General features: G+C 36.9%; 1 protein-coding gene across 1 annotated transcript in view; it reads left to right on the top strand.

Moving 5' to 3' along the window:
- The first annotated feature begins 8,220 nt into the window (after nucleotides 1-8,220).
- Nucleotides 8,221-13,056, top strand: part of PIN4 (peptidylprolyl cis/trans isomerase, NIMA-interacting 4) — a 90,806-nt gene continuing 85,970 nt past the window's right edge. Inside the window, exon 1 of the mRNA XM_053698991.1 lies at nucleotides 8,221-8,369. Coding sequence (XP_053554966.1) covers nucleotides 8,264-8,369 — 106 coding nt within the window. The 5' untranslated portion in view covers nucleotides 8,221-8,263. The remainder of the gene's footprint in view (nucleotides 8,370-13,056) is intronic.

Here is a 13,056-nt window from a genome sequence, read left to right as displayed (position 1 = left end):
AACCTGCTTAAAGGGACATTATCTTTATTTGTTGCAAACCTGCAAAGAAGGAGCATTTATCATTTGTTTGCTGATAACCTGTTTAAAGGGACATTATCTTTATTTGTTGCAAACCTGCAAAGAAGGAGCATTTATCATTTGTTTGCTGATAACCTGTTTAAAGGGACATTATCTTTATTTGTTGCAAACCTGCAAAGAAGGAGCATTTATCTTTTGTTTGCTGATAACCTGCTTAAAGGGACATTTTCTTTGTTTCTTGCTAACCTGCTAAAGAGGAACAATTATCATTTGTTTGCTGATAACCTGCTTAAAGGGTCATTATTTTCAATTATCATTTGTTTGCCGATAACCTGCTTAAAGGGACATTATTTTACTATTTCCAGTTATCAAGAAGATATACAGAGTTACTATTTCTTTTGGGAGAACCTTGTATCCTGCTTATTTTGTTTCCTGAGTGGGTCACGTCCTGGATATTCCTCAGTGTGCTAGCGTGTGTTCTACTTTTCACGCTAGCAGTTGGGTTAGATCCTGGGCTGACTACATACGGCTGACAAGTTCAAGATAAATTTATAGTGTTGAAAATCAGCTGAACTCCTAGATTTAATCCAGTGCCGCTCAGCAGTACGGGAAAATCTGCGTAGGTATCGTGTCAGAGGAGTATGCCAGGGCTGAGGATGAGTGTTTGATTTCCGAGCTATGGTAAGAGGGGCGAGATTGTCAAGGATGGATGTAAGGGTGGAATTATAGTGGCAGATAACCATCACAGGAGATGGAAACAAAATATGCCAAAAGGCCAATAACTGTGAATTAGGAGAAACTGTTTGAGTTTGGAAGATTATTACAGTCAAATTTATTAGCAGAGAGATTCTCACAGAAAGGTTATGATATTAATACTATTGTAAAGACGAAAGAAGAAGTATGAAAAATGGATATAGAAAAAATTCTTAAAAAAGAGAAAAAAGGAAAGAATAAACCAAATGGATAATAATATTAAAGTAACATTCATAACAACATATTCGTCGCAACACAAACAAACAGAAAAATAATTTCAAAACATTAGCACCTTGTTAAAAGTGATCCACTAATAGGAAAAAAAGTCAGTCTAAAACCAGATTTTATCTACAGAAAAGCCAAAAATATGAAAAACATCTTATCACCAAGTGAATACAGAACAAGAATTTAGAAAGTAAATATAAGGGGAAAAAATAGTAGGATCCTACCCATGTCATACATGTAAATATTGTACACACAGTGGTAAAATCCACAAAAAACAAAGGAAATTCTAAAAATTAAAGAAACTATTCGATGTGCTGATAAGAATGTCATTTACAAATTAAAGTGTACCTATAATTTTCAGTACTTAGGACAAACTAGTCGTAAATTGAGAGAATAAGGGAGCACATAAGGGGCGCAATCACATATACGGCTGATTAGAACAGCCAATAGAATGCGAGCTCAATCCTATTGGCTGATTGGATCAGCCAATAGGATTGAACTTCAATTCTATTGGCTGATTGCATCAGCCAATAGGATTTTTCCTACCTTAATTCCGATTGGCTGATAGAATCCTATCAGCCAATCGGAATTCAAGGGACGCCATCTTGGATGACGTCATTTAAAGGAACCTTCATTCGTCGGGAGTCGTCGGAAGAAGAGGATGCTCCGCGTCGGTTGGCTTGAAGATGGACCCGCTCCGCTCCGGATGGATGAAGATAGAAGATGCCGCCTGGATGAAGACTTCTGCCCGTCTGGAGGTCCACTTCTGCCCGCATAGGATGAAGACTTCGGACCGTCTGGAGGACCACTTTGTCCCGGCTGGGTGAAGACGTCTCAAGATAGGGTGATCTTCAAGGGGTTAGTGTTAGGTTTTATTAAGGGGGGATTGGGTGGGTTTTAGAGTAGGGTTGGGTGTGTGGGTGGTGGGTTTTAATGTTGGGGGGATTGTACTTTTTTTTTTTACAGGTAAAAGAGATGATTACTTTGGGGCAATGCCCCGCAAAAGGCCCTTTTAAGGGCTATTTGTAATGTAGTTTAGGGCTTTTTATTATTTTGGGGGGGGGCTTTTTATTTTATTAGGGGGATTAGATTAGGTGTAATTAGTTTAAAATTTTGTAATTTTCTTTATTATTTTCTTAAAAATAAAGTTTGTAGATGGCGCTATAAGCTATGGGAATACTATATTCAACAATAATATAATTTGATATACTTTAAAATTCAATTCAGACAATCACTAAATATAGGGAATTAATAACAATTTATTCAAATTATAAAAATAACAGCCACAGGTAAAAAGAACACTTTAAAATTCAATACAATTAAACACAACTCATTCAGGATTCACATTCATTCAAAAGCTAGTTGAAACAATTCATGAATTAATATCGAGACCCTTTGGAGCAAAAATTCAATAAGATGTGTAAAAGTCGGTTATAAATTGTCTTTTTCAAGTAAGTCCGTCTCCAGATAGAGTTTTGAGTTAAAAAATGGGGGGCGTCTCTTCACATAAATCTCTTTTTGTAAAAGTTTTTTAACCTTAATTTACACACAGACAGTGTCTTTTATATATACTTAATTCTCCAAACAATCCTTTCTTAGAGGAGATTTTTCACAGTCAATTATTTTCTTAGAGGAGATTTTCTCACAGTCAATTAATTGTTGCAATTTCAGTTTGATACAAATCAGGCAAAAGGTGTTTCGATCGTGAAAGGTAGATACTTATATGTATGTGCACATTTATAACTTAAAACTTCCGCTGAAAAGTTGTAGTCTTACCGCCTTAGTGTAGCACTTGTCTCCAGGTACAGAGCTCTCACCTGCGGTTCAGTCCGATATTTCGGTTTGCAGCTTGTGGTTTCCCCGGGAGTTCTCGCGCTGCTAGCAAAGCGCCTGACGTCACCGGATCCGATCGGCTTGTAGACTCCTGTATGGTAAGTGGAATACTTGCGCAAGTATTATCAATTGTGTCCGTCTCTTCTCAACTGCCCTTTGCTCACTCTCTGCACTTAGTACTTTAGTACGCAGAGTGGAAACTGGTCCGGGCTCAAACTTTTCAAATTCTCCAAATCGATCCACAGTATTTCTACGCGTTTCACCCCTTACAGACGGGGGGGAATTTGAAAAGTTTGAGCCCAAAAGAAATGTCTTTTTGTGGAATTAAAAAACTATCCAAGGATAGTAGAGGGGGTAACATGGAAAAGAAACTACTTCGAAATGAAGCTGAGCTAATTTATAAATTTGGAACTTTGTTCCCAAAGGGATTGAACAGTGAATTAGATCTTAATTCTATAATTTTAATTATTTTGGTTACATTAGCTCATATCACAACACAAATTAAGTCCACAAAGATTACGTTAACACGTATCATAAATGGTATTACATTTATTTTCACTTATTAAATAATTTATTTAAGTCACTGTATATTTTAGCACGTTTAGCCAATACTACAAAATTTGCGTCTAGGATTTATAAATCGCAATTAATCTTTTTATATATATATATATATATATATACACACATACAGTATATATATATATATATATATATATATATATATATATATATATATACATATACACACACACCTGTATATATATATATATATATATATATATATATATATACACACACACATAATCTTTAATACATTTTCACATAATTTATTCTTTAAAAAACCCACAATGCTGTAAACAAGTTAACAAATATTAGGAACTTACTGTGACATTGAATTTCATCCTTGTTATTTCTAACACTTTTTTATGTATGATATAATGATATCCCCACTGATAGGACATATGTTTTTAAAAAATTGAAAATAGTTTTTTATTAGTGGTGTGTTTGGATGAGTGAGCTCAATAGTAGGATTCGTTTTAAGGATATAATATTATAACAACGCTATGCAAATATGAAATGTTTTTTAAAATGTTTTTAAATGGATACAAATGGTGTTTAAGAAGTTAAAATACAAGGGCAGTACCAGAACAGGTATAAAAGGAGGATCCAAGATCAGATAAGCCATCTTGATAAAGGCTCTATAGCCGAAACGCGTAGATTGCTGAATCTGATTATTGAAATTTAATTTAACCATTACAAATAGTTGAAAACTGACCGATAAGGATCTACAAAGGAGGAGGGTGTCATAATACCCATTGCCCGCATTGCCGGCTGGAGATTTTTTTTAGGTAAAAGAGCTGTTTAACTTAGGGTAATCGCAGTTTTAAAACATTGAGAAACATGTACAGTAAGATTCTGTAGTGTTAAATAAAAGTTTTATTGAAAAATGAAGGTGTTATAGTAATTTTTAATAAAATCGCGATTCCCCCCCCCCCATATCACCCAGCCCTAATGTACATAAAAGACCAAGTTTTAATGCTAAAGTTCAATTTTCTTCTCAGATCTGAAAAAGCTGGGAATTACCTGGTTTTAGGTAAAAGAGCTGTTTAACCCCTTAATGACCGGACCATTTTTCAATTTTCTTACCCTTAATGACAATGGCTATTTTTACATTTCTGCAGTGTTTGCGTTTAGCTGTAATTTTCCTCTTACTCGTTTACTGTACCCACACATATTATATACCGTTTTTCTCGTCATTAAATGGACTTTCTAAAGATACCATTATTTTCATCATATCTTATAATTTACTAAAAAAAAATGATAAAATATGAGGAAAAAAATGGAAAAAAACACACTTTTTCTAACTTTGACCCCCAAAATCTGTTACACATCTACAACCACCAAAAAACACCCATGCTAAATAGTTTCTAAATTTTGTCCTGAGTTTAGAAATACCCAATGTTTACATGTTCTTTGCTTTTTTTGCAATTTATGGGGCAATAAATACAAGTAGCACTTTGCTATTTCCAAACCACTTTTTTTCAAAATGAGCGCTAGTTACTTTGGAACCCTGATATCTGTCAGGAATACCTGAATATCCCTTGACATGTATATATTTTGTTTTAGAAGACATCCCAAAGTATTGATCTAGGCCCATTTTGGTATATTTCATGCCACCATTTCACCGCCAAATGCGATAAAAAAAAAAAAAAAGTTCACTTTTTCACAAATTTTGTCACAAACTTTAGGTTTCCCACTGAAATTATTTACAAACAGCTTCTGCAATTATGGCACAAATGGTTGTAAATGCTTCTCTGGGATCCCCTTTGTTCAGAAATAACAGACTTATATGGCTTTGTGGTTGCTTTTTGGTAATTAGAAGGCCGCTAAATGCCGCTGCGCACCACACATGTTTTATGCCCAGGAGTGAAGGGGTTAATTAGGGAGCTTGTAGGGTTAATTTTAGCTTTAGTGTAGTGTAGTAGACAACTCCAAGTATTGATCTAGGCCCATTTTGGTATATTTTATGCCACCATTTCACCGCCAAATGCGAGCAAATAAAAAAAAAAAAAACTTTACATTTTTCACAATTTTAGGTTTCTCACTGAAATTATTTACAAACAGCTTGTGCTATTATGGCAGAAATTGTTGTAAAAGCTTCTCTGGGATCCCCTTTGTTCAGAAATAGCAGACTTATATGGCTTTGGCGTTGCTTTTTGGTAATTAGAAGGCCGCTAAATGCTGCTGCGCACCACACGTGAATTATGCCCAGCAGTGAAGGGGTTAAATTAGGTAGCTTGTAGGGAGCTTGCAGGGTTAATTTTAGAGATCAGCCTCCCACCTGACACATCCCACCCCCTGATCCCTCCCAAACAGCTCTCTTCCCTCCCCCACCCCACAATTGTTACCGCCATCTTAAGTACTGGCAGAAAGTCTGCCAGTACTAAATAAAAGAGTTTTTTTTTTTAATCGCCGTGGTTTTAAAACATTGAGAAATATGTACAGTAAAATTCTGTAGTGTTAAATAAAAGTTTTATTGAAAAATTATGGTGTTATAGCAATTTTTAATAAAATCGCAATCTCAATTCCCCCCCCCCCCATATCGCTCAGCCCTAATGTACATAAAAGACCATAAAAGACTAAAGTTCAATTTTCTTCTCAGATCTGAAAAAGCTGGGAATTACCTGGTTTTGCAATTTTGCACTCGTCCCGCACAATAGGATGAGTGCGTTTTCGCACACATAACTGTGCAAAAGTTGATGCTTTAAAAGACAAAGGGTGGATCCACCAAATATTGATTTTAGATGTTTTTGTCTGTCCACTCACTTTGCATTTTGTTAATTGATAAAAATAAACTATTACCATTTCTATTTTTGAAAGCATCCTTACTTTACACATGCTTAACACTTTTGCACAGTACTATATATACACAATACATATATATATATATATATACACACACACATACTCACCGGCCACATTATTAGGTACACTTTGCTAATACCTTTTGCCTTCAGAACTGCCTTAGTGGCATCGATTCAAAAATGTGTTGAAAACATTCTTCATAGATTTTGGTCCATATTGACAAGATAGCATCATGCAGTTGCTGCAGATTTGTTGGCTGCACATCCATGATGCAAATCTCCCTTTCCACCACATCCCAAAGGTGCTCTATTAGATTGAGATCTGGTGACTGTTGAGGCCATTGGAGTACAGTGAACTCATTGTCATGTTCAAGAAACCAGTTTGAGATGATTTGAGCTTTGTGACATGGTGAATTATCCTGCAGGAAGTAGCCATCAGAAGATGGGTACACAGTAGTCATAAAGGGATGGACATGGTCAGCAACAATACTCAGGTAGGCCGTGGCATTTAAACGATGCCCAATTGGTACTAAGGGGTCCAAAGTTTGAAAAGAAAATATCCTCCACACCATTACACCACCACCACCAGCCTGAATTGTTGATACAAGGCAGGATGGATCCATGATTTCATGTTGTTTATGCCAAATTCTGACCCTACCATCTAAATGTCGCAGTTGAAATCAAGACTCATCAGACCAGGCAACATTTTTCCAATCTTCTAAATTTTAGTGACCCTATGCGAATTGTAGCCTCAGTTTCCTGTTCTTAGCTGACAGGAGTGGCACCCATTGTGGTCTTCTGCTGCTGTAGCCCATCTGCTTCAAGGTTCAACGTGTTGTGCGTTCAGAGATGGTATTCTGGATACCTTGGTTGTAACGAGTGGTTATTTGAGTTACTGTTGCCTTTCTATAATTTCGAACTAGTCTGCCCATTCTTCTCTGACCTCTGAAATCAACAAGGCATTGTCGTCCACACAACTGCCGCTCACTGAATATTTTCTCTTTTTCTGACAATTCTCTGTACTCCCCAGAGATGGTTGTGCGTGAAAATCCCAGTAGATCAGCAGTTTTTTAAATACTCAGACCAGCCCGTCTGGCACCAACAACCATGCCACATTCAAAGTCTCTTAAATCCCCTTTCTTCACGATTTTGATGCTCGGTTTGAACTTCTGCAAGTCGCTTCACCACGTCTAGATGCCTAAATGCATTGAATTGCTGCCATGTGATTGGCTGATCAACAATTTGTGTTGCCAAGCAATTGAACAGGTGTACCTAATAAAGTGGCCGGTGAGTGTGTATATATATATATATATATATATATATATTATAAGGTGTTAAATATTAACAGTTAATATTGAGTTAACACAATTTAAAAGGGACAGAAACCCCACATTTTGATTTCATGATATGGATAGAACATACAATTTTAAACAACTTTTCAATTTACTTTATTATAAAATTTGCTTCATTATCTTGTTATACTTTGCTGAAGGAACAGCATTGCACTACTGGCAGCTAAATTAACACATCTAGTCAATCAAAAGAGACAAATGTGTGCAAGAACCAATCAGCAACTAGCTCCCACTAGTCTTGGATATATGCATATTCTTTTTCAACAAGGGATACATAGAGAACGAAGCATATTTGAATATAGAAGTGATTACAAGTTTTTAAATGACATGCTCTATCTGAAATAATGCAAGTTTAATTCGGACTTTTACTATCCCTTTAATTTTTCAACACTCAATGATATTTTGAAGATCCCTAGCATGACATTTCAAAATAGTGCTACATTATTGTATTGTGTGACTTCACAGTTAGTGTAAACATTTCTTTACCTTAGCTAATTGCTGTAAATAATAGTAATAAGGGCAGCTCTAGTAAATACAATATTCGGATGATATGGGTTAATTGTATAAAATCAGCTAAAGGATAAAAAAAAAACCCATCCTCATCCTGTCATATATGAACGTGTGAATCCTGCAGAGCACGCGCGTTTCTATCCTGCCAGGACCGAGGTATGTCGTCATCACCCCCGGACTCTGCGTTCCAGCAATGAGGCTCATCGGATGGTGACGTCATCATGGTGTACCGCACCTAGTTTCCTTACTACCAATTTGAGAAGTTACCGAATCAGCATGCCGCCCAAAGGGAAGGGCGGGAAAGGAGCGAAAGGTATGGGGCAGTGTAATAATGCATTACTATTATGTGAGTCGGTTGCTCCAGTAACGTTCACGGTCTGAAACTGATATTAATTATCCAACCTCGCGTTTACTTAATTTTCTCCCTATTTAGACTCCAACGAACGAGTCTTTCATTATGCAATCTATTCTGTATCTTGCTATATTAGTTGTTTTTTTTAATTGAACTGCTTGCTCAAAGAGGTGCCATTTTGACATTTCTTCCCCCAAAGAACCAATAGCAATTCAGTACAGCGACTAGTCTTGGATACAAATGTTGTGAAATACATCCTCCTTCTGTTATACACTAGGGAAGATTGTAAGAATACTAGCAAGATGCCAAAATAATAGTAAATTAGGCTATTCATTTACATTTAATGGGATAATGAAACCCACATTTTTTCTTTCATGATTCAGATAGAGCATGCAATTTTAATTTACTTTCTAATTTACTCAGATTATCACATTTTTCTTTCTTTTGGTATCTTTATTTAAAAAAACAACAAAAAAACAGTATTGTAAGCTTAGGAACTGGCCCATTTTTAGTTCAGCACCTGGGTAGTCTTGCTGATTGGTGGCTACATTTAGCCAGCAATCGGCAAGCTCTACCCAGAATCAAAAATGGGCGTTACGTTCCTTCTTTTAAAATAAATATACCAAGAGAATGAAGACAAATTGATAGTATGAGTAAATTTGAAAGTTTCTTAATATTACATGCTTCATCTGATTCATAAAAGAAAAATTGTTTTCATATCTTTTTAAGCTTCCATGCCCACAGAGTGTCAGGAGCAAAACTAAAAGGTAGGAGGCAAATATTTAAAGGGACACCCGGGTAAAATTACATTTTCATGATGCAGATACAGCATGTAATTTTAAACAACTTTCCAATTTACTTCCATTAAAAAAAAAAGTGCACAGTCTTTTATATTTACACTTTTTGAGTCACCTGCTCCTACTGAGCATGTGCAATAATTCAGACTATACGTATATGCATTTGTGATTGGCTGACTGCTATCACATGGTACATGGGGAGTGGAAATAGACATAACTTTGAAATGTGTTAGAAAAGAATCTACTACTCATTTGAAATTGAGAGTAAATGCTATTGTATTGTCTTGTTATCTTGCATTTGTTGATTATGCAAATCTACTGTGTTTACTGGTCCTTTAAACTTTTGATGTGGTGTCGTTTTAAGAATATTGGTATAAAGTGAGAATTTCTGCCTGCCTCTCTGCAATTCTCTCTTGGATGTCTTCACACTACCTCCAACTCAATCTGTCCAAAACTGAGCTGCTTCTTATCCCCCTCTTCGAGACATCCAACACCTGACATTTATTTGATGGTTGGAGACTCTATACTCAAACCTCACCCCAGGTCCGCTGTCTTGGGGTCACACTAGACTCAGAACTCCCATTCAACCCACTTATACAAGTGCTTACCAAATCCTGCCGTTCACACCTACGCAACATTTTCAGAATTCGTCCCTTCCTTACTCAAAAAAAACTACAAAAATACTTAATTCCCTCATTTTGTCACACATTGATTATTGCAATCTACTCCTAAATGGCCTTCCAAAACACTGCCTCTCCTCCCTCCAATCTATTATGAATGCTTCTGCTAGACTCATCCACCTAAGTCGACGATCTACATCAGCTGCTCCGCTCTGCCAGTCTCTACACTGGCTCCCCATACACTCCAGAATACAATTTAAAGTATTAACCCTAACCTACAAAGCACTCAACAGTCTAACTCCCAACTATATTTCCTCTCTCATTGTGAAATATTCCCCTTCCCGTCCTCTTCGATCAACCTCTGACCTACGTCTCTACACTTCTACTCCCGCCTCCAAGACTTGGCACGTGCTGCTCCTGTCCTCTGGAATTCTCTACCCCGTTCCATTAGACTGTCTCCAACCTTGTATAGCTTCAGACGCTCCTTGAAAACTTACCTATTCAGAGAGGCTTACCATCTCTCCTGCATCTGAACCAAACTAATACATGTACCTGACTCACTGCTGCATATACAAACGATGTAACAAGCTACCCCAACCTTATGTCTCTGCACCCTAAACCTATAGACTGTGAGCTCTCCGGAACAGGGCCCTCTTCCTCCTGTACTCGATTTGTTTAGTTTTGTTATGTTTTTGTATTTTATCACAAGTCTTTGTCATCACTGTACCCAGCGCGACGGAATTTGGTGGCGCTATACAAATAAATAATAATAATAATAATTAAAGGAATTGCCAATGCAAAAATAAAATGTTCTGATTCATTAGAAAATTATCTTTTTGCTCCAGTTGCCCCTGCTTAGTATGTTAACTCATGCAGAGGGGTTTAAAAGCACATTATAGAGCAAAAATGACATGCTCTAATTTGCCTTATTTGAAAGGAAGTCAGTGCTATCATGGCATTTTTATAACCACAAACAGCAGCACTTTGTAAAAGATTAAAGACTTTCATTATCACCAGTTCTAGACTATGCATGATTAAAGTGAATGTAAATTTTGATGCTAAAGTGCCCGGTTTTTAAAAATTCGATTAAAAACGGGCACTTTAATTCATCAAAATTCATAAAAATTTACATTTCACTTGTGTCGTGAAAAAATACTTACCTTTTAATCTTGACAGCCGCTCCAGCTTCCTCTGCCCGTCGGAAAGCCTCTTCCTGGGTCTAAAATGAGGAATCTGGCTTCCTCCAATGACGGCTTAGAATCAGACACTGATTCCCCGGGGGGGGGGGGGGGGGGGGGGTGAAGCCGTGATTGCAGGATGACCGATCCATCATTTCTGATGTCAGAAATGGCTTTGAGATGACCAGGGGAAGCCCCTGTTTTTAATTGAATTTTTAAAACCCGTGCACTTTAGCACCAACATTTACATTCACTTTAAGGGCTTGATGCCCAAAACATTGCTTTGCATGTGGCCCAGATAAACTGGAAATAAAGGTCATTTTAATATTTTACAAAGTTTTGCTGTTTATAAATTGAAGGTTGCACAGCATCCTTGTATCAGTGTGCACTACACAGGAGGTGCTGTGCCTATGGGTGTGTGATATTTAGTCATTTTTATAAGGTAGGTAGGCGATAAGCCTGCCCAGAGGGCAGTCTATTTAAAAAAAAAAATATATGAACCCCAAAGGTAATAATATAAAAAATGTAAAATTACAGAAAAAATAAACAGCTATCTAAAATAAAAAAAATTAAACCTAAACTAATACCACTATAAAAATAAAACACCCCCTAATCTAATACTAAATTACCAATAGCCCTTAAAAGGGCCTTTTGTAGGGCATAGCCTTACAGCTCTTTTACTTAAAAAGAAATTACCAATTACCCCATAACAATAAAAGCCCCCACCCAACCAACCCCCCCAAAATAAAAAAAACTAAGTCTCAAAAACTTAAGCTACTTATTGCCCCTAAAGGGGCATTTGTATGTGCATTGCCCTTAAAAGGGCAATCGGCTCTTTTACAGCCCAAAAAACCCTAATCTAAAAAAAAAAGTCACCCCAAAAAATAAAAAAAAGCCTAAGAATAAGCCCCAAATAGGTATTTACCGTTTCTGAAATCTGGCGGTGAAGGTCTTCCATGCGGCTCTATCATCTTCTATCTTCATCCAGGGCGGTCTTCCCCCGATGAGCAGATCCGGAGCAGCGGTCCTCAGTGGCGTGGAGGCTCCTCTTCATCCGATCTACGTTTTACACTAAAAATTTAATGGAAGGTACCGCATTCAATTTGGGGTACCTTGCATTCCTATCGGCTGAAATTTTGAAATCGGCCAATAGGATTAAAGCTACTGAAATTCTATTGGCTGTTCAAATCAGCCAATAAGATTTCATTAGCTCTCATCCTATTGACTGACTTTACATTTTCAACCAAGAGGAATGCAAGGTACCCAATTTTTAAACAGGTACCTTGCATTTCATCTTCAGTGTGCGGCAACAATCGTACAAAGAGGATCTCCACGCTTGATGGCTCAGCGGTCGCCGGTCTTCTGTTTCACGGTCACCTCCGCTCCAGCTTGGTCCTGGATGAAAATAGAAGAGATCGCCGCGCTGGAAGAAGATATCACCACCTCCAAGAAGCCTTCAAAAGACCTCTGCCGGACTTCAGGAACGGTGAGTACCTATTTTGGGGTTAGACTTAGGCTTTTTTTTTTTATTTAAGATTAGGGATTTAATGGGCTTGTAAAAGAGCTGAATACCCTTTTAATGGCAATGCCCATACAAAATGCCCCTTTAGGGGCAATGGGTAGTTTAGGTTTTTTCAGTGTTAGTTTTTTTTTATTTTGGTGGGTGGACGACTTAGGGCAATGCCCTACAACATTGTAATTTAATGTTAGGTTTTATTTTTAAATTAATATTAGGATTTTTTATTTTAATTGTAACTTAGTTTATGTAATTGGGGTTAATTTAGGGGGTGTTAGGTTAGGGGGCTTAGTAATTTAGTTATTTGCGTTGTGGGGTTTGGTGGTTTAGGGGTTATTAGGTTTATTACGATTTAGGGGTTTAGAGGTTAATATTTTAATTATGTTATTTTCTTTGTTTATTTTGCGGATTACGGGTTGGTTAATTTTATTTTGCGATGGGTTGGCGGTTTAGGTGTTTGTTAATGGTTCCTTTAATAGAGAATTTTATTTTTACACTAATTTCATTTTAAAGGGATATAAATACTACTTGGACATA

The sequence above is a fragment of the Bombina bombina genome, chromosome 1 (assembly GCF_027579735.1).
Source record: "Bombina bombina isolate aBomBom1 chromosome 1, aBomBom1.pri, whole genome shotgun sequence".
Classification (NCBI taxonomy): domain Eukaryota; kingdom Metazoa; phylum Chordata; class Amphibia; order Anura; family Bombinatoridae; genus Bombina; species Bombina bombina.
The sequence above is the reverse complement of the archived record's forward strand: the minus strand, read 5'-3'. Positions and strand labels throughout refer to the sequence as shown.